Below are 26,756 nucleotides of genomic sequence, written 5' to 3'. Positions count from 1 at the left end.
TGTATATAAAAGTATGGTCTGTTCAGTTTAAGGAAAACTGTAACTTACTGTGATTACATAAATCACTGACCACTGTTGCATGAGCATAAAGCCTATTGGCCATCTATTGCAATTAGCAAACTTCAAACAAAATGTAATCTGTGTGTCAATTTACGTAAAACTAAACATATACCCTTATACATACAGCACCAATAATTATATGAATACAAAGGTTTTAACATGGATGCTTTAAAATGTTCATTGTGGTTCCTTTACAAGTCACAAATTAGATTGACTTCTGTTACTTGGTATCAGCATCAGGCAGAAGTAACAGAATGGCTGATAACCTCTAAGGTACCATCGTTTTATTATACTTTAAAATACTTGATTATAAATGTTTAATTGCTTACCTCCATTCTATAGGGAAGCGGCAGGATCCAGTATAAACAAGGAGAATAATTGGAGAAAAGAAGAAAAAGAAGGTTACATAGTTTCCACCCATTAATGAGAGAGGTCGGTGTGTGCATGGAGAAGCTGCAAACCATGCTGATATGATGGAATCAGCCTGGGATTGTGTCTGGGACCTGGAGTCTGGGAACAGGTGTGAATTTTAACAGGCGCATAGGCCCTGACGAGGGCTGGATTGTTACAGTCTGAGAAAACAAAGTTGGTAACACTTCCTTCATAGAAACCTCTGAACAAAGAAAACAGTTCTAAAAACCCAGCTGCTCACGACACATAATAGGACAAGCAATGGGAAGTGGGAAGCAGCTTATGTTTTTTTTTTCTCCATTAATATCTCTCTTTCTCTGTTACATTGTAATATGCTTGTACATTATTTTTGTTTCTAATCTTTGAAATTGAAAAAAATAAGGAAAACTGTAAACAACATGTATTGTGTTGTCTTTTTTCACAATAACTATAAACATGAGTGTTATATATATAAACACACACATACACACACACACACACACACACACACACACAGTCACAGAGTATTTGGGCAGTTAATTTGAAAAACCACAAAGTGATTTCTGTAATTTCTAATTGTTTGATTGAAAGACATAAAATAGAAATTCAGTTTTATAATAAAGCAAGAAATTATTACATAACACAGATACAATGAAAAGTAACATGCAAAAACGAATTTCATACATTGACAAAAGTATCTGGGCAATCAACATATTTTGCATGAAACCCATTTGTTGATAATTATTGACAATTATCATGATTGAAAACCAACACCTGATGATAATTGTAGAATAAATACATAACACTATGTAACACAATTTTTGTTCCTGGGTAGTAAGTGTTATTTCCTAATTGCTTATGCCTCAAAAGTATAGAAAATGGCTATTATTCCCCACAAACTTTGCTTTTGTGACCAGGACAGTGATATTTTGAAATGTACCTATTTTCAATGAGAAAACGGGCAAATTTGTGTCTTTTCGTTCACATAAAGTCAGAAAAAAACAACATATGAATCCAAATTAACATGTATTTATTCTAAAGTAATACAAAAATGACTACAAAAGATTTAGAAGTGAGTTGTTTTTCGAGATTTACGATTATACTGTAAATCACGTTCACGAATCAGCCCCCAAATGTAGTCTCCCATCATGTTCTCGTTATACTGTCCTTGGTAGCGGCGGACAAAGCTGTTCCAAGCCACTTTCTCCTTACTAGTGAGCTTCTTGGGGAATTCATTGCACTCCAGGATCTTCTTTATCTGTGGTCCGACGAAGACACTGGCTTTGACCTTTGCCTCAGACAGCTTAGGGAAGAAGTCTGGAAGGTACTTGAAGGCTGCCAACTCCTTATCTAGAGCTCTGACAAATTGTTTCATAAGGCCCATTTTGATGTCCAGTGGTGGCATCAGCACCTTCCGGGGGTCCACCAGTGGCTCCCACTTGACGTTGTTGCTCCCCACAGAGACCTCGGTCCGCTGTGGCCAGTCCCGCCTGTGGTAGTGCGCCTTGGTGTCCCTGCTGTCCCAAAGGCAAAGATAGCAGGGAAACTTGGTAAAACCGCCTTGGAGACCCATCAGGAATGCCACCGTTTTGAAGTCTCCTATGACCTTGATGCCATCTCAGAAAAATGCAGATATGTATCCACTTAGGCAGCTGGAACTAAACTGAACTGGTGGGCTTAAGGCCCCTGTATTTATACTACTATTTATATTACTGGAAAGTTCTAGAAAGTTCTAGAAGTTACTCCAAGTTTACTCAGCACTGAATCTATCTGGAATGTTCTAGAAAATAGGTAAATTTCAAAATATCACTGTCCTGGTCACAAAAGCAAAGTTTGTGGGGAATAATAGCCATTTTCTATACTTTTGAGGCATAAGCAATTAGGAAATAACACTTACTACCCAGGAACCAAACAAAAAAAAAAAAATTGTTACACGGTGTAATCATCAAATGCTGAAAAATAAATTGGAAATTTACAGCAACAATCTCAAAATGGCAGTGATACAACTAAACGAAAAAGGAGAAACTACCAGAAAAATAGCAGAAGGACTTGGTTTACCGAAAAGCACTGTGTGGGCTATTATTGACAAACACAGGGGAGCAGGAACTACTGCAGCTAGCTCCAGGTCTGGAAGCCTAAGAAAGATTTCTGCAAAATCTGGAAGAAAAATGGTTCGAGCAGCCAACAAAATCCTCGGATTACTTCAAAGATTTGACACAAGAATTGAGAGAAGATGGTCAAGAAATTCACGAGCGAACAATTCAACAATACCTTAACAAGATGAATGTCCATGGGTGAAAACCAAGATGCAAACCTTTGTTAAAAACAATACACAAAAGAAAGTGATTGGAGTTTTCAATTGAATACAGTAATCCATCGCGTATCCGCCTGTCACATATCCACCATGATCAATCACTTCAGCTACGTTAGTTTATTATTTAACAGAGAAGATTATTATTATTATTATTATTATTATTATTATTATTATTATTATTTATTTCTTAGCAGATGCCCTTAACCAGGGCGACTTACAGTCGTAAACAAAAAATACATTTCAAGAATCACAGTACAGTTCAGAGATTGTAGATCCTACCAAAGTTTTCATACACTGTGTTGTATGTGCTTCGTGTGTAACCATTGCTGGTCGTGTCACGTGAGTGGCTCAGTGTGTTGATATGTAAAAAAAATCTGGTTCGCCCACGGGATGTATCAACTTCAACTTCTGTCTTGATCTCCTCCCTGGCACTCAGCAGCGAATGCATGCACCCACACGGCAGATGGCTACACAAGCATTAATACCCTGTATCTTTCTAAACAAGGGATTTAGGGGAGCTTCCTAATAAAAGCTGAATCTCAAAACAATAATTGTGTGAATATAGTAATTGTTACAGCTGTGTATAATGGTATTTAAAACAGGATTCATTTATCCGCCCTTACTCTGGCCCCAACGCAGTCGAATATGCGACGGATTACTGTACTTTAAGAAGCCTGACGATTTCTTCAACCAGATTTTATGGTCAGACAAATCCAGAATAATTTTTTTTCACCAAGTAAGCAACATGTTTGGAGGAAGAGAGGAGAAAAGAAAAGTTAATCACGCCCAGTGTTAAACATGGTGCCGTTTGTGTGATGGTATACGCTTGTTTTTCTTCCTCAGGCACTGGCAACCTTTGTATTGTGGAAGAATCAATTAATGGTGCAAAATATCAAGACATTTTGCACTCTTATTTGTTACCCAGTGCTGGAAGGCTTATTTGACGGAAGTTTATTTTCCAGCAGGATAATGACCCTAAGCATTCTGCGAAGTCTACAAAGAAAATTCTGAAAAAAGGAAGATTACAGTTATGGATTGGCCATCTCAGTCCCCAGACTTGAATCCCATCGAGATGTTATGGATTGACTTGAAGGCTGCTCTTGCAAAAAAAGGAAACCAAAGTCGATTGCAGAACTCAAAGCTGTATGTGTTGAAGAATGGGCAAAATATCTCTGGAAAGATGTCAGGAACTGGTTTCAAAATACAAAAAAAAAACTGCAAGCTGTAAAGGAAGCAAAGGGTGGGCACACAAAATACTAATGTAAGGGTGCCCAAATACTTTTGTCAAAGTATGAAATTAGTTTTTCATGTTATGTAATAATTTGTTGTTTTATTATAAAGCTGAATCTCTACTTTAATTTATATCTTTCAATAGAACAATTATTTTTTCACTATTATTTCCCTTTATTAGTATTTACTGTTAAAATGTTTACATTTTATTCTTATAATGTATTTATTTGGTCTTTGTTATTGTCATTGTTTATTATGCAGCCACTCATCCTGTTTTTTTTTCAACACAGCTTTTTTGCTTGCATGGAATTGTAGTGATCAAAATGGGCTCTTTTTGTTAAAGTTCTGATGCCACATTTGAATGTAAACATCGATCTCTCTTTCCTACTTTCACCTGAAGAAGAGACATTTGAGGTCTTCAAAGCTTGTGATTAATTATTGTTTAGTTAGTTCAATAAAAGGTATCACATCTCCTTCTCTTTGTCTTACAGAACAATTAGAAATGATAAAAATCACTTTTTTTAGTGGTTTTTCAAAAAAAAAAAAAGTAACTGCCCAAATACTTTTGATATTTATATGTATATGGAGGGGGTCTTCAAAATGCTGCATTAAATATAATATCATGGCCATCTGAAGTAGTTTTTGTTGATGACCCAGAATTGCTCCAAATGTTTTTCAGACTCCACTAGCTCTCATTTGACTGTTACTGCAGTGGCAATGACGATGAAGGGTCAGCTGTTAGAGTTAGAGTTGCTGTTCTACATTTCATCAGACATGCTGGTTCTTCGCTATTATCAACTTTATAAGGGTTCTGGGGAAGCTAGTTATAAAAATAAATCAGTTAATTGAAAATGTATAATTTGAACTGATATCAGGAGGAACAAACGCTATCTGTGCTAGCCACACAGGTGTAGACAAATTCGTCTGTATCAGTGTTTCAACGAGCAGGAAGGGAACACCGGAGAACATAAAGACACAAATGCAAATTAAAAGCAATGACTGAATTAGAAACTTGAGTTTCTGAGAATAAAAACAAAGCATATAAAGCAAAATGGATATGTGAGAGTCACAGATCAATACCACGGTCACCAATGCAATGAGTATGCAGCTTTATACACTACTGGCATGAAAGGGTTCATTTTTTAGTAAAGGTTTTGTTTTCATCCCAAAATGTCACATGTGTTTCCACTCATACAAGCTAAGGTAAATATATCTCAGAATCTTATCTAACCTCTAAGTATGTCTAGCACACAAAGGTCTCAACATTAAGGTTAATGTTTTCCACTTTGCACACACTAGGGGAAGAGTGTTGGAAGGATATGGGTAAATATTATTACCATAAATTATATGGTAGCAAACTGTGGTGCCATTAGTTTGTCCACTTATGAAAATGTAACCACTGTAGGACCAATATAAAATGATTGCATTTTGGTTTGCTTAACACCAATATTACTATCTGGCTTCATTTAAAGTTTTTGAAAATGCAGCCATAGGTATTTCCAATGATTGTGTTTTTTAACTGCTCCTCTGCCAAGCCAGTACTGAATAAGAGACAGATTCATGCAGACCCGTGTGCACACAATACTGACATTAGTTGTTTTTAGTGCAAGGCTATTAGATCTTTGCTCCCAGGTTAAAAAATGGCATGTGACATGAAAATGGTAGTTTATAACATAATAATGTTAATATACCTCCAGAAATAAAATGAGAGGCTTAAGTGAATGGGTTTATGATTCAATCTACAGACGTGCTCAAATTTGTTGGTACCCTTACAGCTCATTGAAATAATGCTTCATTCCTCCTGAGAAGTGATGAAATTAAAAGCTATTTTATCATGTATACTTGCATGCCTTTGGTATGTCATAGAATAAAGCAAAGACGTTGTGAGAAGAGATGAATTATTGCTTATTCTACAAAGATATTCTAAAATGGCCTGGACACATTTGTTGGTACCCCTTAGAAAAGATAATAAATAATTGGATTATAGTGATATTTCAAACTAATTAGTTTCTTTAATTAGTATCACACATGTCTCCAATCTTGTAATCAGTCATTCAGCCTATTTAAATGGAGAAAAGTAGTCACTGTGCTGTTTGGTATCATTGTGTGCACCACACTGAACATGGACCAGAGAAAGCAAAGGAGAGAGTTGTCTGAGGAGATCAGAAAGAAAATAATAGACAAGCATGGTAAAAGTAAAGGCTACAAGACCATCTCCAAGCAGCTTGATGTTCCTGTGACAACAGTTGCAAATATTACTAAGAAGTTTAAGGTCCATGGAACTGTAGCCAACCTCCCTGGGCGCGGCCGCAAGAGGAAAATCAACCCCAGAGTGAACAGAAGGATAGTGCGAATGGTAGAAAAAGAACTAAGGATAACTGCCAAAGAGATACAAGCTGAACTCCAAGGTGAAGGTCTGTCAGTTTCTGATCGCACCATCCGTCACTTTTTGAGCGAAAGTGGGCTTCATGGAAGAAGATCCAGGAGGACTCCACTTTTGAAAGAAAAACATAAAAAAGCCAGACTGGAATTTGCTAAAATGCATATTGACAAGCCACAATCCTTCTGGGAGAATATCCTTTGGACAGATGAGTCAAAACTGGAGCTTTTTGGCAAGTCACATCAGCTCTATGTTCACAGACGAAAAAATGAAGCTTTCAAAGAAAAGAACACCATACCTACAGTGAAACATGGAGGAGGCTCTGTTATGTTTTGGGGCTGCTTTGCTGCGCCTGGCACAGGGTGCCTTGAATCTGTGCAGGGCACAATGAAATCTCAGGACTATCAAGGCATTCTGGAGCGAAACGTACTGCCCAGTGTCAGAAAGCTCTGTCTCAGTCGCAGGTCATGGGTTCTCCAACAGGATAATGACCCAAAACACACAGCTAAAAGCACCCAAGAATGGATAAGAACACAACATTAGACTATTCTGAAGTGGCCTTCTATGAGTCCTGATCTGAATCCTATCGAACATCTATGGAAAGAGCTGAAACTTGCAGTCTGGAGAAGGCACCCATCAAACCTGAGACAGCTGGAGCAGTTTGCTCAGGAAGAGTGGGCCAAACTACCTGTTAACAGGTGCAGAAGTCTCATTGAGAGCTACAGAAAACGTTTGATTGCAGTGATTGCCTCTAAAGGTTGTGCAACAAAATATTAGGTTAGCGGTCCCATTATTTTTGTCCATGCCATTTTCATTTGTTTTCTTATTTACAATATTATGTTGAATAAAAAATCAAAAGCAAAGTCTGATTTCTATTAAATATGGAATAAACAATGGTGGATGCCAATTACTTTTGTCAGTTTCAAGTTATTTCAGAGAAAAATGTGCATTCTTCGTTTTTTGTGGAGGGGTACCAACAAATTTGAGCACGTCTGTATATTGGAACTTCAGAACAGCTACTTTGAATGTAAACAAATATAAGTTGATACAAGTTAATTGTGACCCTTACACGTTGTGACCCTCCAATGGCTTAAGAGATGTCATCTTGTGCAGTTTGTGTGCTTGCTGTGTGGTTCTAGTTGCTTAAACTACTAAAATTACAACTCTAGACAACCTGCAGCTATGGCCACAAGTTTTGCATCACCTAGAATTTTAGGATTGAGACATACTTTAAACATATATATATATATATATATATATATATATATATATACTGTATATATATAATGTGTGTGTGGGTGTATGTTATTTAACATCATGTAATCAAAGTAACTATGATGTCGCAAAAACAACCCGGAAGCCATAATAAATAGTAGTACAGTATTTCATGTTAGATTTCGAAATGTAACATTCTTCAATTTTTGGCAGTTTTTTTTTTTTTATTAAGTATATGGAAAACTGCAAAGCGGTATGTAATTCAATATGTTAAAGTAACATTATTCAGCAGGTTTCATTTGACTTTATGAAACAAAACTAGTGTTATAGAGTAATGCAAAACTTTTGGACATAGCTGTACAGAACAACAAATAATAACATTTAAAAAAAAAAAAAAAAAAAAACCACAAAGATTCTATTTAGAAAAAGTGAAGTGGGCAACTGTTGATATACATGATTTATATTGAAATGTGATGCATTCTAAAAACAGATAATTATACCTAATTTCATGTTCTACCACAGAAATTAGGTAAAAGGGGTTATTTAATTCCTCTGAACATAGAAGTTGTGAGTCAGCACTGAAATGACTAACCACCACTTGTGAAGTCCCTTGTCACAGCTTTCAACAGCTGCTAACTGTCAGATGGAGTTCCTGTTGGTACCGTGAGGTCAACAACACACTCACACGTAGATCAAAGGGGATACTAAAAATAACTAAAATATAGTGTTTAACTGGGTTGTTCCAAATGTTTACTTTAAATTAAAACTTTTCAGCATTGATTTTCAGTATTTGTCATGTTTCTCAGAATCAGTGTTTCATTATGGCATCGCAGACAAACAAATGGCTTACATTACTTAAGCACAGTGAGTTTTTAGATGAGGAAAGAGATCATGCTGGGTACACATCCTTATTATGATTAAACCCTTACCAACTTTATTCTGTGGTCAACATTTAATAACATTGTACCTCTAGAAAACAGCTTAATTTTAGTGCAGTTGCAATATGAGTGATTTTGAAATGTAGACGATTAATACTAAATAAAATTATACAAACAAAAAGTAGTTTACCTCATATGTTTTAGTTAATCATGTTTATGTGGTTTTGGTACACAAGAGATGATGTTATCTTTGTCTCTAAGAGCAGTGACCCATTTATACTTTTACAGTATTTGGACATCCCCAATGTTTGCACAACTGAATATGGAAACCCCGTCTTAATAATCTTTAACAGTAATGCAGTGACACTACAATGACAATGTATTTGGTAGCACAAAGAGCAGCCCCAATGAGATCCATTAATTGATAGGTACCAAAGTTGTAACATTTTTCAGATTTTCTCTTAGCAATGGTATCACAATAGAAGAAACCAATACACACTGTGGTAACCCATTTCAACACAGTACCATGGTACCATATCAGTACCAGTATTCTACTATATCATGACCACTGTGGTATTGTAATGGTATTACAATAATGTTTTCTAGAAGTGATTCAATTAGCAAGTTAGGTTATATCATTCACAAATATTTTTGTTTCAATGGATCCTCCTACATTTACTTCCCCCAGAGTAACTTTTACTTTCCAATTTTACACATGTAATAGCCTAAATGTTATTCAAACCTAAGTCTCCTGACTCCCACTGGCCTTTGCTTGAATTATTATTGGCTATGCAAATGATACTTCATATTCAAATAACTGCAAAATACATTTTAGACCTACCTGAGATGGTAACTTTTGCAGTGGCTTTCACTGTACTGGCCCCTCCACTGTGTCTGTTTGTTGCTATGCAGGTATATAGCCCGGGTTTGTTAACAACAACTCTCAATGTAGAGTTAATAACCTCTTCAACTATAATCTCCTCTACTGATGCATCCGAAACCTGTAATAAACACACAGGAATATGTCACAAAATACATTTTACTATCGAGCCTTTTGAACAACACTCCAAATTAGTTGATACACTTTTTTCTGCTTATCATAACTCTGTTTTTACAAAGAAATGAATAAACAAATGTACTTTAGGTTTTATAAAAGAGACCCATACTTTCTAGCACATGGTGGGTCAACGTGTTGAGTTGGTGAAACAGACTTCTGCATAGATTAGGCAGAGGGTAAGACATAAATTATAAAGCAGTCAACCAACATACATAAGGAACCACAAAGTTTGCTGCCAAAAAATGGGCCTGGCTCTGCAGATTTTTGCCAAACTTATGGGAGGTCCATGTATTATATTTCACAACAAATGATATGCTAAAGAGTATCATGTGTCTCACAATGCTACACTGGTCACCTGTTACCACCAGAATCAATGAGGAGCAACCAGTTATGAGTCTCACACTTGTAATTAAGCATTTCATGAAGAAATTTCTTGTTGCCATCATGATGCTGAGAATAGCCATCATCTTTCTTCTTTTCTTTGTCTCTTGAAGAATCTTCCAAATAATGATTCACTGTGTTATCACTTGAATCCATATCTAACTAGCTAGCTAGAACACGGAGTGCTATGTGATAGAGTGGGTAAATGTTTTCATTTGGTACAATTGCACAATATCGATAACAAACGTAAACAAACACATACATTCACACTCACTCACTTCCTGGTTTTGTCATTATTTACTACACTGCATTGTGGGAGATTGCTTTGGAATAAGTGTGGCGCGCTTCAGTTCACCAGTATGAACTCAATTGGTTCATGGAATATAATGAAGTGTGGCTGTAATGCGTACTTAATTTCAATTGAGTTCGGCAAGCTGCTGGAGCATCACTTTGAAATGGGGGGTTAGTCTTCTACTAGTAGTATCCCACAATCCACTGCATAAGAAAGGGTTAACTGATCAAAAAACTTTTTTGACTGACCACCTAGGAAACGGCATCTGCTTGTAAACATCATCAATGGGCTAAGCAATGTGCTTAAAGTTAGTAGAAATGGCCAGTATGTTTCACTGCTAAATACTTACTGACCACTGCAATGCAAGTATATTTTTATAACATACAATATTTTATACAAGCCTTCCTTGTTTTGTTACATTATGCATTTTATTTACAGCCACTGTATACACAATCTATACCATGAAATATATTTTAGTTGATGCATTTTAATGTAGTATATATATATAAACATTAAATACTGTAAACCACAGTATATCTTCCTGGTGGTGATACTAATGCACAGGACATCAATTATAAATAGGGTATTAGCAAAAATAAAACAGAATTAGTTTATTCTATGTCATCGGTTGCATCACTACCAGCATCTCTCGTTTTTCAGGAAGCCTGTATATTTCCATATTATTCAAGTTTTAGTGGTGTTGTCGTGCTGAATTTTTCCTAATTTTGAGATATGCACATGCGTCAGCGTTTTAAGGTATTTTGTCCATGTGATTATATACGCTTTTAATGTATTCATCGCCATGGTTTCAATGTGAACTTTCGGTATTGTAAATAAAATGTATTTTTTATTGATATATGTGCTTAGAAATATGCGCTATATATAGCCTCAGGTGACTCATGTCATTTTGAAAAATGTATTTAGAAACTAAAATTAGGGCTCCCGAGTGATGCTTCCAGTAAAAGCACTTGCGTAGAGTGCCGGATACGCCCTAAAGTCTAGATTTCGCGAGTTCGAATCCAGGCTATTCCTTTGCCGACTGAGGACAGGAGCTCCCAGGGGGCGGCGCTCAACTGGCCGAGCGTCGCCCGGTGGGAGGTATGGTTAGGTTGGCCAGGGGATCCTCGGCTCACCGCGCACCAGCGACCCCTGTAGTCTGGCCGGGCGCCTGCGGGCTTGCCTGTAAGCTGCCCGATAGCTGCGTTGTCCTCCGACGCTGTAGCTCTTGGGTGGCTGCATGGTGAGTCCGCAGTGTGAGAAAAAGCGGTCGGCTGACGGCACACGCTTCGGAGGACAGTGTGTGTTCATCTTCGCCCTCCCGATTCAGTGCAGGGGTGGTAGCGGTGAGCTGAGCATAATAAAATAATTGGCCATTCCAAATTGGGAGAAAATAATTGGCAACGACTAAATTTATATATAAAAAAAAAGAAACTAAAAAGGTAGAAGCATTTTAAATAATCAAAGTGTATAAATCCTTCACTGTTTTCCATACACTACATGTATGCTTAATATGAGTACAGCATTAGTAATAATACTAGCATGAATCTGTAGGTCATTGTATTTCAATGAATTATTTTTCAATTACGTGCTGTATTTTTTTTAAACATAATTGAACACAACATACTTATTTCGTAGGTCGACCTTTAATCAGTACAACATAAAGTATTTAAAACAACATAGATTAAACAGATGCTTTCTTAACTAGGGCTGGGACCAAATCAAAACTTTGACAACCCGCTAATTGCACTTAAGACAACTGTAATTAATAGCATTTTCTATTTATGAGTAGAAGAAATACAAAAAAAAGAAAACACTATTATTACAGTTTTGTTAACTGCGGTTAGCGGTTTGTCAAAGTTTTATTATTATTTAGTTATTTAGCAGACGCTTTTATCCAAAGCGACTACAGACTTGGGTGTGAACTATGCATCACAACTCGGTCTCATCCGAAGCACGGAGAACAAGGAGGCTAAGTGACTTGCTGGGATGGAATTTGAACCGGGAACGTCCTGGTAGCATATTGGTTGGAACAAACTGTGTGTGCTGAATGCTGTGTGGAACCAAGAGCCTTCTCATTTGAGCCAATGTGTAATATATTCTGGTCACTTCAGCTTGCTACTTCCGAAATGGAGCCAACATCACATCAACTGCAACAGCTGGGATCAATTAACACTTAGTTCATCAGTCACAACTTATGTTGACCACAAGGGACAGAGATATTAAAAGAATGAAAATACAGCACTTAGGTAGAACAGGAACATCTACATTTACACACACAAGTAAACACAAAAGTAACTAAATGTATGTTGTTTTTATAAGAGATATATTGTGGTATGTTGTTTTTATAAGAGATGTATTGTGCAATCAAGGTCAAAAATAACATGAGATGCCGCTAAAACAGTAAGATGTTCCTAGTGGTGTTTGCATCTTGCGCTGGCTGTATCCCCAGCATAAACCATTTCCTGTTGTCCTTTTATGAAAAAAAGTGGAACTGTATTTTTTAATCCTGGGTTACACATCACCAGGTCTCTATAATTAGCTTTATCTTTCTAAATATATTTTTCAGTTTGTTTTTTCTTTTCCAATCGCACAATTTTGAGCACTACAGTTACATTAAACTAAACTGAAATCTTAAATGTACAGATATTAAATATAAATTGTGGTATGTGCACACTATACATACACTTATTATTATTATTATTATTATTATTATTATTATTATTATTATTATTATTATTATTATTATTATATAACAATAACAATACCAACTAGAACTGCCAGGCAGTTTTACGGCTTCCAAGCTCAGTACCAGTTGGAAATTTTGGCAAGCTGTAGCATTGCAGCACAAGTGTCAGCAACAGATCAGTTTTATGGAGCAGTTTCAATTCAAAATACCGCATTAGTTCATTATCTCACAATGCTTTATAACGTAACCATGGCCATATCTACAAACTGTAAGGAGTTATAAGCTAGTTTTACATTTGACCTTAGAAAGGTCAAAGGTCACAGGCAAGGTGATTTTTGGATAGAGCATATATGGGTTCATATATGTGTTCTATAGTAACCATTAACCTATATACACTGTGTAAGGAGTTATAAGCTAGTTTTACATTTTAACTTAAGGAGAGGTCAAAGGTCACAGGCAAGGTAATTTCTGGATAGAGCACATATGTTTTACTATATACTGTATGTTCCATAGTAACCATTAAACTATCTGCACATTGTAAGGAGTTATAAGTTAGTATTACATTTGACTGAAGATTTTGAAAGGTTTTTAAAGAAATGCGTCAGGTGACCATATTGGTTTACGTACAAACACCAATTTTGAAAAAGTCAATTGTATTGACACAGGGATGATGCTTGTCAACTTTGGAGTTAATCAAATAAACAATTTTTCAACTGAATCGTTTTAAATTTAAGAAGAAAATGTAGGTCTGGTGGCCATCTTGTTTTACAAAAGAACACAATTTTTGTCCCCAGGATGATGCCTACCAAGTTTAGAGCTAATTGGTTAAACAGTTTTCAAACAGAAGCAGTTTGATGGTTGTGGTGCGTTTCAGTGAATTTACTGGCAGCCATTTTGATATTAAAATTTATCGCTGCAACTTCTGCTTCGCAAATTTGAAGCGAATTTGGTTGCTGATGACTAATGCAAAGTTTCAGATCAATTGGTCCACCGGTTCCCAAGAAGAAGATTTTGAAAGGTTTTTCCAAAAAATGCGACAGGGCGCCATCTTGGTTGACGCAGGAGTGCAAACTGTAATCTACACGGAATGATACCTGCCAAGTTTCATGTTGATTGGTTACACAGTGTGCGAACAGGAGCAGTTTAAAGTTTTGGGAGGAAAAACAACAATAAATGTTAACTTGTGAAAATTCGGGGGTGTGAACCAGGGCTTTGCTATTTCCTAATTTCACCTGCCTATCATCATTGACTAATTTCACCTGTCTGTCATTTCCCTCCTCCTCCCTCCTCCTCCTCACTTTTTCATATGCCGCATGCCTCTGTGTCGGTCCCCTCTGGGGGGATAGTGAGTCTCACTTCCCCGACCTTGAGTTCTAGTAACTCTGCAGGGTCTTCGTGTGGTCAGAGGAGACCACCGGCCACACTAATTTTCGCAGCTCATGCGCTATATATCTTGCCTCACGAAAGAAGGCTCCTTTACCCTCCTGGGATGAGGCCCTCTTAATCTTACTGCTCGAGTCTGTGTGGTCCAGTGGTTAAAGAAAAGGGCTTGTAACCAGGAGGTCCCCGGTTCAAATCCCACCTCAGCCACTGACTCATTGTGTGACCCTGAGCAAGTCACTTAACCTCCTTGTGCTCCGTCTTTCGGGTGAGACGTAGATGTAAGTGACTCTGCAGCTGATGCATAGTTCACACACCCTAGTCCCTGTAAGTCACCTTGGATAAAGGCGTCTGCTAAATAATAATAATAATAACTAACAATTACTTGTGTTCTTTCAGATTCTTTCTTCCTTACGTCAAGGCTTTGTATGAGCCGTTCCGTCCTTAGAGGGTCGACCTCGGTCGCTAACTAGGACCCAGTCACGAGGTCGAGTCTATAACGACTCTCCGAGAAGTCAGAGGACTCTGTCTTTTCAGGGGCCCGGAGGCCATTAGAGCTAGCCTCGACTCCATAGGGAAGGCTCTCTCGGTTGGAGTCCGGCCCGTCCTTCTCTCTCTCTCTCCCCTGCTCTAGAGGCTGAGCCTCGACTCCCAAGTTGCAAAACACTCCCTTCCTCTCGCAGCCCTGGTTCCCGCCCCGTGAATAAAAATAAATAAATAAATAATAAAAAAAATCTTTACAATAACAACAGGCTTCCCAAGCCAGCTTGGAAGCCTAATAATAATACTATTTAAGATTTAGGGAAGTCAAAGTTGAAAAGATCATTGCTACTACATGGTAAATTTATATTTACTTGTAAATTCGGATTACTCTTTATGTTGTAGAGATTTGTAAACCTGGTATTGTGGGAAAGTTTATAGTTTATAGAAATTGGCACTTTTTGAATGAAAGGTAGTATTTTTAAACAATTAGTACATTATGGACCTGTTACAGATCCTAGGGAGATAATTTCTAAGTTGCTAAATCAACATATGGCTTCATTATGACATCATGCATTTTTGAGGGCTTTGTTTAAGCCCTGTAGCACAGGTGCAGTACACTGTGTGTTAATGTACGCTGCTTGGCTTGCCCTGAAAATAGATAGCATTACATTTCTGTTTTACTTAGGTCTTGTTGAGTAATGGATACAATGTTTCAATGCATGATCTATATATGAGTACACAGGGTTATGAACTTGAATTGTTAGAATGCTGTTTATGATAATGGGCCCTTGACTAGACCTGGCAGATTTAACAAAAAGATTCATTAAATACGACTGCTACAATAGATTACCATGTGTCCTGCTTATATTGGTACTTACAGTGTTTCCATTTTCCAGCCATGTTATAGTGGGAATTGGATCACCAGTAGCATTGCACTGCATGGTAATTTCCGAGCCAAAAGCTACTTTCTTTGTTTCGGGAACCTTTAATATTCTGGCAGGAACTGTTAAAAGCAAAACATCAAAACTTAAACAACAGTTAACATTCACATAAACAAGATTATAAGATAACTACAGTAAACCTGTCTAAATGGTCACATTAACTAAGATTTGAAGTTACAATTGTTATTGTATTTCTTACCTGTTTGATATCCAGTTAGTTTTTTTTTTAATTTATCTATCATTCTCTATTGTTGTTTCTGCTTAGTTTTTTTTTTTTTTACCATGCTTACTAACTATTCCAGTATTATAGCCACTATGTATGAAAAAGCACAATTAGTTGTGTGCAGCTTTAATTTCTGTCCCCTCTGAAACTGTAATTTATAAACATTTATTAAAAATAATAGTGCCACAGTTGCAGAGGGGTCAGAGGTTACAGTGATTTCTGAAACAACCTCTTTCAGAAATTTAGCTTTTTAGAAGAGACCATATGTTTGAGAACAGATATTAGTTAAAGTTTGGTAAATAGGGAATTTAGCAAAAACAACATACAAAACATATGTACTGGTAAATAGGAAATTAAACAGCTACAAAATTAAGTATTCTGTAAATGCAGATGACCTCGGCACCAGGACAAGCAGAGTTCTTCAGGAAAAACAAGGCATTATTGGATTTTGTGGGAACTGGTCCCATTATTTCACCTTTTGACCACAGGTAAACATAAAATAAAAGTTTTTTTAATCACAGGAAAACAAAACAGCTATCAAACTAACAATAAAGGAGCACACAGCTAGCTTGTTTGAAGACAACTGTGTGCTCATATCCACTGTCCACTGTCCAGTGCCTCCTCTCCCTTTTAGAAAGCAGCCACTACCTGCTTAGCACATCTATTAATTATACAATTTGAGTTTGAATGAAAACAAGTACCGTTTCCTCCTGTCACACCTCCATTTTGCGATTTTGCTGACACATACAGTATGGGAGAACATTGTAAGAAGTTAAGCTGGGCACCTCATAAAGTTTGTTTATTCAATAAAGGGAAGAATGTATATTTTAACTTAATTCAGATACATTTTACCTACCTTGCACTTCCACGGTCACAGGTTTTGAGTACTCCAAGCCAAAGCTGTTTTTTGCTACACAGCGGTACTGCCCAGCATCGGCTTTTTCAATATCATGGATTTTTAAAGTTCCATAATCAAGAATGGAGATACGATCATTGACCTGCAAGTAGATTCAATGGCTTAGTCATTGGAAAAGGGACTTTACTTTGCTAAATTTTGTAATTGTTTAACAAAACTGTGCATGTAATTACATTTTCTGATCAATTTGATGAGCTGACCCTTTTAAAAGTTTATCACAGTAAATTTGCACAGTATTTTTGCAGTTTCCCCATGGCCATGTTTTTAAAAATGCTTTACCATACCTCTCTGGGTTTTACAGTGCTTACCTATGCTGTACAGTGCTTTCACTATGCTTTATATACTTTACTATGCTTTTACTATGGTAAACTTTTGAGAGGAAATGTGACAGCAGCTGCTGTAATTAATCAATGCAGTATGTCTAACTGTCTAGAAAAAATATAGGTATGTGGGCCATTGAGCAGGATGACAAGCTGAAACCAGTGAATATGAATAAAATGGAAAACCAACAAGGTCTGGTTTTCTAGTTACAGTAAGTGCACAGCAGGGCAAACTCTGGAAGAACACCACCTAGAAATATATTTTTTGTATAAATAAGATTGTGGAACACGGCAACTTTATTTATATGACCACATTTTTATAGATTTTTTAAAATATATTTAAAAGTGCACAATATACAGTACACCTTCTATACTGAATGGTAATGGAGCATGTAAGGGCATGTTTTTGTACCCAAGCACAGTATCTTCATTTAAGTAGCACTGGTTCAGTTCTTAGATTGCAAAGGTAGGACATTCATATACATTTATAATTATTTTAAGTGTTGTAACTGTTTATCATAAGAATTTACTGTGCTTTTTATACAAACAACTGCTTAATATTTTTTTAGAACTGGTTTGTGCTGTGCCAGACACACCCTTAAAACACCCTGAATGACCATTCTGTGGTCTTTTATATTGTTTTCTTACTAATGACTGCACACTTGAAAAGATTAGTTAAATGCTACTCTTGTAGTCTGAACTGAATCACCATGTTGTTATAAAAAGTGTTTAACAAATATCACACAACAGTGTAACCCCCACCCACCCCTCCCTTTTTATCCTCGATGGCACCTTTTGAAATAGTTTTATGTTGCAGTCTAATATTAGCATTGACCAATTAATTGACTACAATCATTCTACTATTTTTATCTGGGTATGTATTTATTTTAGCAAAGTACTTCATCTCTGACTGATGCCATGTTTCCAGCACCACGAATCCAATATCAAACTATGAAGAATACCAGGTATTCCATTTGCAGTCAGGGCACATGCAGGGAATATAGTGTGTTGCTAACACATTTGGCAAAAATTTCCTTAGAATGCAACCACAGTCTTCAAATTAAGGTTAGTATCCTAGATTCTCATATGCACCAATGCTGACTGTTTTTACATAATTATAATCAAGTATTTTAAAATCCAGTTTGCAGTTTCAACTTATTGAAATTCCCATGCTGTTTATTTTAATTATATTATAAAGAAAAACTCATATACTTTGGGAATTCTACCCAATATTCACCATTGAGGGGTATGAACTCAGTTCCATTTCAAATCCTTTTAAAAATACAGTCATTTCTCAACATTACCTTAACAACAACTTCATTTTTAATCCAGGAGATATCTGGTTTGGGGTTACCCACGGAGACACATGGCAACACAGCTTTTGAGCCAATTAATAATGTGACGTTAGTAGGATGTCGTTTGATTTGAGGCTCTGGAATAAAAGTACATTTTGTTAGCAGAAAAAAAAACAATTCTGCCTGTCTGGCTCTGTGTGAAACTCCTACTCTATTTACATGGTTCTATTACATAATTCCATATCATTCCATTGTTCATGGCCTACTCGGCAGTCTTAGAATCACACATTTCTCCTGTAAAACTTCAGTGGCGTATGTATAAGACAAATTTATAACCAATTATTAGATAATGGCAGTCTAAAGGCAGATTTAGACATACACCACTTTACACATACACTGTATGTGCACCTGCTATTTACTATACATCTGTTATTCATTTCTGTATATAAAAATATAACTGTGAATGCTTTTTGCACACAGAAAATAGCATCTACAATGTTGTTTCTTTGTGTTATTAAAAGAGTGAACAATGATTTAAAGTTCATACATGGCTAGGGGGAGTGCAAGGGATTCAACAGCCTTTGGGGGAGCCCAGCCCCCAGCCCCCAGCCCCCAGCCCCCAGCTCTGAGTCAATTTCTTTGCCCACTTTAATGACAAAACATAATATGCACTGTCTAATCTACTGGGATTAGAAAAATAAACCGTAGCAAGGTAGTATTGTCGGACTGTCAATCAAAACACATTCGCAAATCAAAGCTAACAGATTGTGTATCTGGAGGTGGGGTGCAGAGCGAGCGGTCTGGCAATAGGTAAGTGTTAAGGTCATGTCTTCCTCATACTGTAGACTACATTATGTTTCAACCAAAGCCACTTTACTAGGCATTCAATATTTACAGTAGAAAATAACATACTGAAACTGCTTATATGATCCAACATATAAATAGGAATCACTTTATCAAAGTGGGTTAAATTCTAATGAAAATAACATTCTTTATTCTAGTGAATCTTCCCTAAATTTCAAGAGCTAAAATTAGATTATAACACTTCATTTTGAATTGGCAATGGGCTCACCTTTGGCTCCCATGATGGGCCTGACCTTAAAGCTCATATTCGCAAAGCTTAAGACTATTTATGCAACCTGATATAAACCATATTTCTTTCATGGTGCTTAGATAAAATGATGTGGCCACTTCACACATTATACTACACACTTCAATGAGACAACGTGGTTTTGTGTACCAAGCATTTCATGGTTATAATGCTTTGGTCATACGTGGGATTTGGGTCCAAAATGTGTCGGGGCAAAACAAATTCACAGCTATGGAAACATGTGAACTGCTTTTTTGGTGATCGTTGCATTTTCGTTGTCTTTTTCCAATTTGAAAAGCTGTCCATACAAAACGTTTCCTCTGCACCTGCTGCCAACAAGTACCGTATTGATTGGTCAACAGTGACAGAGCTACTAGCATTAATTCAAATTAAAGTTTCACTATTTTACGAAACAATCATTATACCACTTTGTGAGTAAAATTGACAAGGGGGTCTGGCTTGAGATCGTAAGAAACACAAAATGAAGCTCTAATAAAAATTATGCTTTACAACGCGTCTCTATGGGTACACAAACTGTTTTACTACTGTTGGAAAACTGATGCAGCCCTAACTTAATACTACTGCCTTAAATTTTAAGTCAAAGTTCAACCACACAAATACATCACACTCACTGTATCAGTCAAATGCAGGAGTAATAGCACTGTAAAGTTACAGTACCTATAAAAATCCATACCGTTGTTCAGAATCAATTTGGAGATTCATTCAGCTGCAAACCGCTATCATCAAACATGTTTTCAATTAGTCTTTCCTTTGCACAGTATTAATAATATGACACAGATGGATCACATTAGTTTACTGTAAAGCTACGTCTTAGTTGGTGCTTATCTTGGCGAGAGCTGAGTTCAAATCAGCATGAAGTTTTAACTTCTACTCTCATGTAATGGAAATCACGACAGTAGGACACATGGGATTTTCTGTGCAGCCTACCCAACATTATTTTCAACATTATTTCCACACTGAGACAGGTAATAACATCAGCTTTTTGACGATTGGATGGGGGCTAAATTATTTTATTTTATTTTATTTTTTTTAAAGCAATTGAGCCAAAACTTTACCTCCACAACAAATACTAACCAAATGGCAGCAGTCAAAGTAGCAAGATTTTTTTGATGATGTTCCTGACGGGCTTCCTAATAACATGACATTACATAAGGGGAGTGGGGGGTTGTTAAGCACATTATTTATAAAAAGAAACATCTAGTGGTGGTTTTGTTCTTTATAATAATTACAAATGAAAAATAAAATTGTAGTACTGTCATTTACATTGATGTACATGTACATCACTTCTTTGAGAGACCAGTATTACTGTTTCTTCATGTTCCTGTCAATGGTGATTCTAGTGAGCTTTATAAATAGCAATCTAATCTATATATACATTTAATCATTTTTCATTCATGTTACAATAAGGCTTGCATCTTGAACAGTATCACATGAAGTTCAAAAGATACTATTAATAATGCAAGAGTAGTAAAATTGATACGCAGATCTATTCCTTGAAATTTATGCTGTAAAAAAGTAGGGGCACAATTATATAGTTTTGTTCTGTAACTATATTCTCTCCAACATGGTTGTGATTGACATGTTTTTCTCTCTCCACACTTGCTGCTTTATTATGATTGGCTACTGTGCATTGGCAGTGGGTAAGGGCGAAAAAATCGCTGTGGAGAGCGATCGGGAAAGTTGCCTTGCTACAGATGCTATCTCTTCCCAGCAATATGGACACGCATGTTGAAATACATGGGATGCAAGCTTCGGGGGGGTTTTCATGTTGCTCGCTTCACTCGAGTCTTGTGGAAATGAGTGTAAATTCAATATTGTAAAGAGATTATACAGTCAGCATGCTTTAATCTGACCCTTGGTAAATTGAAAAAATTGGCCTTGGTGACATTGACCGTGGGGGGGGGGTTTGACAGTCTGTTTGGGCTCAACAATCCTGGACATGCATTTGCACCCCCAGAATGCTGGCGGGAGATTGGGGTCTGAATGGCATGCCTGGGATTGGCGAAGGCGGATGGAGGGCACGGTTTAATGCAAAGAGATAAATATGAGTGCATGCCTGAGTGTGCGCAAGTTGGAGAATGAGTTGTGTGAGGAGAAGACGAAACCAAACAGTGAGTGACAGAGAAAGAGACAGAGCTGGAGGCTGCCTGAGTGAGAGCAAGAGGTAGACTGGAATTTAGCACAGGGAGATAGTTTTTTATTATTTGGTTTTACTTTGGAGTGGTCCATGATGGACAGTGGTCCTTTATTTTTTATTTGTCCTGTGCTAAAAAGCTGTTGAATTTGAGAATGAAATTACTGCCTGTGTGGAGCCTGCTTCATTTTACATATTAAATTCAGTAGCTATTTATTTGTAGTGTGGAGTTGCAAAGTTCCACAACACCACAAAAAAGAAAAAAAAACACCCCAGCACAAGGAACCATTTGTAAACACAACATGGGTTATGTCAAAATGTATTGGTAAGATTAAACAGTGTCAACATTTACAAATGGTTTATAAATACATTTACTGTAATGTATTTCGTGGGGTCAGATTTAACATGTGGTTATAGGTTCTTTAGACCACACCACAAAAATACCCCACAAGATATGCAAAAGCAAGGAAGGGCTGTAACACTTAATTGGTGAATCTTTTATGTTGACTCAAAACCTTGTCAATGTATTCAAGATGTTAAATAACTTACTCATTTTCACCTGTAAAGCCCCACAGCTTTCTGCAGACCCTCCAATGTTGCTGGCGACACAGCAGTACACTCCATTGTCCGTATCTTTCACATTAGTAATTATTAACATTTGGCCATTTTCTTTGATACTATATCGAGTATCAAAAGATCTGTATGGAAAGGAAGCAAAACTGTTTATTAATTTTTGCTGCAGTTGTTACTGTATTTCTTGGTACATAACTTACACAAATCTCTATGATTTGCCGGGGTATCCCTGACTGCATACAAAATAAAATACTGACGAGCATTAAAAGGTTACAGATCACCCTGTAGTGTTTACAAGAAACAAGTTGTATTGTGATGATATTTTTATTCATACTTCCAGGGTCATTAAATCGGCTGAAAAAAAAGTTATAATATTTTTAGGAGAGAATTCAGCATAGTGTATCCAGATAATGCTTCAGCCTGCAACTCTGCTTGTTTTCTTTTCCAACAATAGCCACTCATTTCAATCAGAGTAACAACATTGCTTAACGAGGGAGCATTTTTTGGTTACACTATTATGTTCATGAGAGAAATTTCTCCAAATGAACTCTCCCGAATAAAAGTTGAGAAATGTATTTCCAGCTGATGTTCACAAACAACACAGGGTGCAGAAAATATGAAATTATTTGTTTCTTGTACACACTGCATAATGTTTTAGCAATTTGCACATTTTTTTGGAATAGTATGCATGGTAAATAACTATCTAATAAGAAGATATTGAACACATGTGTAATATGTAAGATGTCAGGACCGCCCAGTCCCTGACCACATTCCGGCGCCTCCTTAAGACTCACCTCTTCGGACAGCACCTGTAGAACTCCTCTGTTTTTCCCCTGGGACACTATCACCCTTCCTTAAATGCGCTTTATTTGCTCTTATCTGCCCCCTATTTTACTGTATTTAATCCTGTACTTCAGAGTACTGTAATCTGCCAAGTGTTTAATCTGTAGTATTTTGTATTTAATCAGATCTTGATGTAACTATCACTGTCACTGTTATCTGCTGTATTATTGAATTGTATTTTGTCACACTTGTACTTACTTGAACCAAAGTCATTGTATTTATCTTGCTCTTATTGTATTACTTGTACTGTAACACTTGAAATGTATTTGCTTACGATTGTAAGTCACCCTGGATAAGGGCGTCTGCTAAGAAATAAATAATAATAATAATAATAATAATAATAATAATAATAATAATAATAATAATATGATATCAAATAGGTAAGAAATTAATTATTAGGGGCATTTTGATATGCTCTGTGTGTGTGTGTATATATACTATATATATATATATATATATATATATATATATATATATATATATATATATATACACACACACAGTATATCAAAATGCCCCTAATAATTAATTTCTTACCTATTTGATATCAAATTACACATATGGAAATGGAAATTGAACAAAATACACCCTAAAGTAATTAGGGCCAATACATATGGTACTGCTTTCCTTTAGAATGGCTCCTCTCGAAACAGTATGAAGAGGTCTCCCATGACAACGTTCTGATATCCCTTTTTATGTCTGCTTCGTGAGTTAGACTCCCATGACCTTGGATTTTAATGCAAACTAATGACGCGGCTGTGTCTGTCACAGGAGATAGCAGAAAAGGTAGCAACCGCAGCAGGAAATGGTTTGCCTCAAAGGATCTACCACCTGGCTTCCTGGTTAATTCACAACTATTTAACCTTCAGCTTTAAAAAAAAGCTGAGTAAAATAACTATGCGTCCCTTGGAGGTCGCCTAAATTGAATATGTAGAGGTGGTGGGGAATAGCAATAGAATTATAAACCTCAGCCTTTTCAATTATTTTCTTAGTTTCTGTTCTTAATTTTACTGCTGTGTTTTAAACATACCTTGTTAGTTTTTTGTTAAAGTAAAATCGCAATCTGCTCTGCTCCTTTTTCATTTCTCTGTAGGCCAATTTACAAAACTTGAAGTATTGTTTTAAGGAATGTTTTTTGAGAAATTCTAAAACAGTTTCATGAACTGAAAACTTTGTTTAATTATCAAAATGTGCTTAAAAAAACTAAACATTCCTTAATAGGGTTCTGTATTTAAATTTTTTCGTATACAATAAAAGCATTAAAGCCATGCTACATAATAAAACATTATTAACATTAGAAATGCATTTAAATACTTCAATAATTATATAAAAACTATGATTTCCTTATAATAGTAATCTACAGAAAAGCCCTTACTAGAAAGTGACCATTTGTGTGAAACTGAACTACAAAACAGTAAGTATCAAGAAGCAGCAGCATTTTTTATTAATTCTACAGCGTTGTCTTTAAAATATTTGCATATACAAAAAGTATCTTCAACACAAAAAAGGAGGACCTGTGATAATGTTGCTACTGTTAAGAAAATGTTTGAAAATGTATTTGGTACCAGTCATTTAACTACATATGGTAGTATAAAGGTCACAATGTTGTTAAAAAAAGAAAACATTTTAAGATAAATCTTACCGAATTGGAAAGTTATTGCGACTCCAGACAATATCTGCCTGAGGGTATGACTTCACCTCACATATAAAAGTGGCATTCTGCTCCACCAGAACATCAACTGTCTCAAGGGGGGTGGCAATGCGAGGTGCTGAGGAGAAACAAACATCCATTTAACAATCACATTCACTCGAAAATCCTTCGCTTTACCACACCACGGTTCAATACATTGTGATTGCAGTAACTATTGAAAGTTATAAAAGAGACTGAAATAAAGCTTAAGACTGAATGTGTATTACATGAATACTTCATAGAATCTACCTGTTTGGAATATTTAATTTGAAGTGAGGGTTTTAAAAATGAATACTTTCTTTATGCCCGCTCTGCAACTGAGTTAGTAAATGGAAACCATAATAAGAAGATATTGAACACATGTGTAATATGATATCAAATAGGTAAGAAATTAATTATTAGGAGCATTTTGATATACTGTGTGTATACAACCCGGTTTCTCAGAGACGTCGGATTCAGTGGCCAAGAGTTGCGTCGCACAGTGAAGAACTTGTCTGAAGCAGCAGAGAGGAGCAGCAACTGGCTGTGGTTGAGACAGAAAGATTCTGGCTGGGGATCTCAAGCACAATAGAAAGAAAGAAACGCTGATGTACGGGTAAGTAAGCTGGGCTGAGTTGTGTGGGGGACAGAGGGGGGTGATACTGGGACGCCAGAATCACCGTCGAGCCCTCTTGAGGTGTCGTAGGCTAGTCGACGAAACACCGAGGATGGAAGGTGCCCACTTGAAGACCCCAGAGATGTACCCTACTTCGCTCAATCCAGACGGTTGTCATGCTGATGCGCTGGGGAGACCGCACTGTGGTTGATCCCCGGAGCCAGCATTGCAGCCGTTGTGTGTGCTGATGCGCCAGGGAGGCAAATAAGCTGATCCCTGGAGCCTGCATTACACTTCAGCCATCAACACCAGACAGAAGGATATCTACATCATCATATGGAAGGAAACGCAAATGGATGGAGACACAGATGGATCATATTAGTTTACTGTAAAACTACGTCTTAATTGGGGTTTATCTTGGCGAGAGCCAAGTTCAAATCAGCATGAAGTTTTAACATCTACTCTCGTGTAATGGAAATCATGAAGATCTGGATACGTCCAGTGACTGCTGTGAATAGTGCAGCTGGCAACAAGGGAAAGACCTTGTGACAGCCTGGAGAGACAGCTGACAGGAGGAAAGAGACCCCATTGGGGCTGGCAAGGGTTAACTACCCTTGTCGGCAGTATCCAGCTCTGTGTTTACAGGATGATGGAGACACCTGCCCAAGGCTTCTAAGAAATTAAAGAGAAAAATACAACTAGAGTCTGCGAGAGCGGGGGCGGAAGATGACTCAAAGTTGGACAACACAGTTAACGACTTAGGAACGGAGACGGATATGAGTATGGAGAAAACACATACAGATTCAAAAAGGCAGGAGCCTATGTCAATTCCTTCAGACATCCCACCTATCAATCCACCAGAATACCAAATGGAGGACTGTGCACCTAAGTGGAAAGAAGTAAAGCGAGCTGTGAAAAAAGCAAGGGCTTCATCATCTCCAGGCCCTAATGGAGTTCCGTACAGAGTGGACAAGTGTGCTTCAGGAGTTCTGTGAATCCTGTGGAAATAGATAAAAGTGGCATGGGAAAAACAGGTTTTACCAAGAGCATGGCGCCGAGCAGGTGGAGTCTTTATACCTAAAGAAAAAGATTCTACAAGCATCAGTCAGTTTTGCCCTATTTCCCTATTAAATGTAGAAGGCAAGATTTTCTTCAGCATTATTGCTCAGCGATTGTCAACTTATCTATTAAAGAACTGCTTCATTAACAATTGAAAAAGCGGGCATTCCAGGTTCCCCAGGATGCTTAGAACTCATCAATGTGATCTGGCAACAAATTCAATCAGCTAAAAAGGAGAGGATGGAGCTCCATGTGACATTCCTGGATTTGGCTAATGCATATGGTTCAGTGCCACATGAACTTCTTTAGG

At 36.9% G+C, this 26,756-nt stretch overlaps 1 protein-coding gene across 1 annotated transcript in view; it reads right to left on the bottom strand.

Annotated features, from left to right (window-relative positions):
* musk (muscle, skeletal, receptor tyrosine kinase) overlaps positions 1-26,756 on the bottom strand; it is a 92,921-nt gene that overhangs the window by 49,112 nt on the left and 17,053 nt on the right. The window contains exons 2-8 of the mRNA XM_058997095.1: positions 24,745-24,871; positions 22,236-22,384; positions 18,451-18,578; positions 16,767-16,908; positions 15,625-15,749; positions 9,309-9,468; positions 390-396 (exon numbers count right to left, since the gene is read on the bottom strand). Coding sequence (XP_058853078.1) covers positions 390-396; positions 9,309-9,468; positions 15,625-15,749; positions 16,767-16,908; positions 18,451-18,578; positions 22,236-22,384; positions 24,745-24,871 — 838 coding nt within the window. The remainder of the gene's footprint in view (positions 1-389; positions 397-9,308; positions 9,469-15,624; positions 15,750-16,766; positions 16,909-18,450; positions 18,579-22,235; positions 22,385-24,744; positions 24,872-26,756) is intronic.

Source organism: Acipenser ruthenus, chromosome 2 (assembly GCF_902713425.1).
Source record: "Acipenser ruthenus chromosome 2, fAciRut3.2 maternal haplotype, whole genome shotgun sequence".
NCBI lineage: Eukaryota > Metazoa > Chordata > Actinopteri > Acipenseriformes > Acipenseridae > Acipenser > Acipenser ruthenus.
Note: the sequence above shows the minus strand (reverse complement) of the source record. Positions and strands in the feature narration are given on the sequence as shown.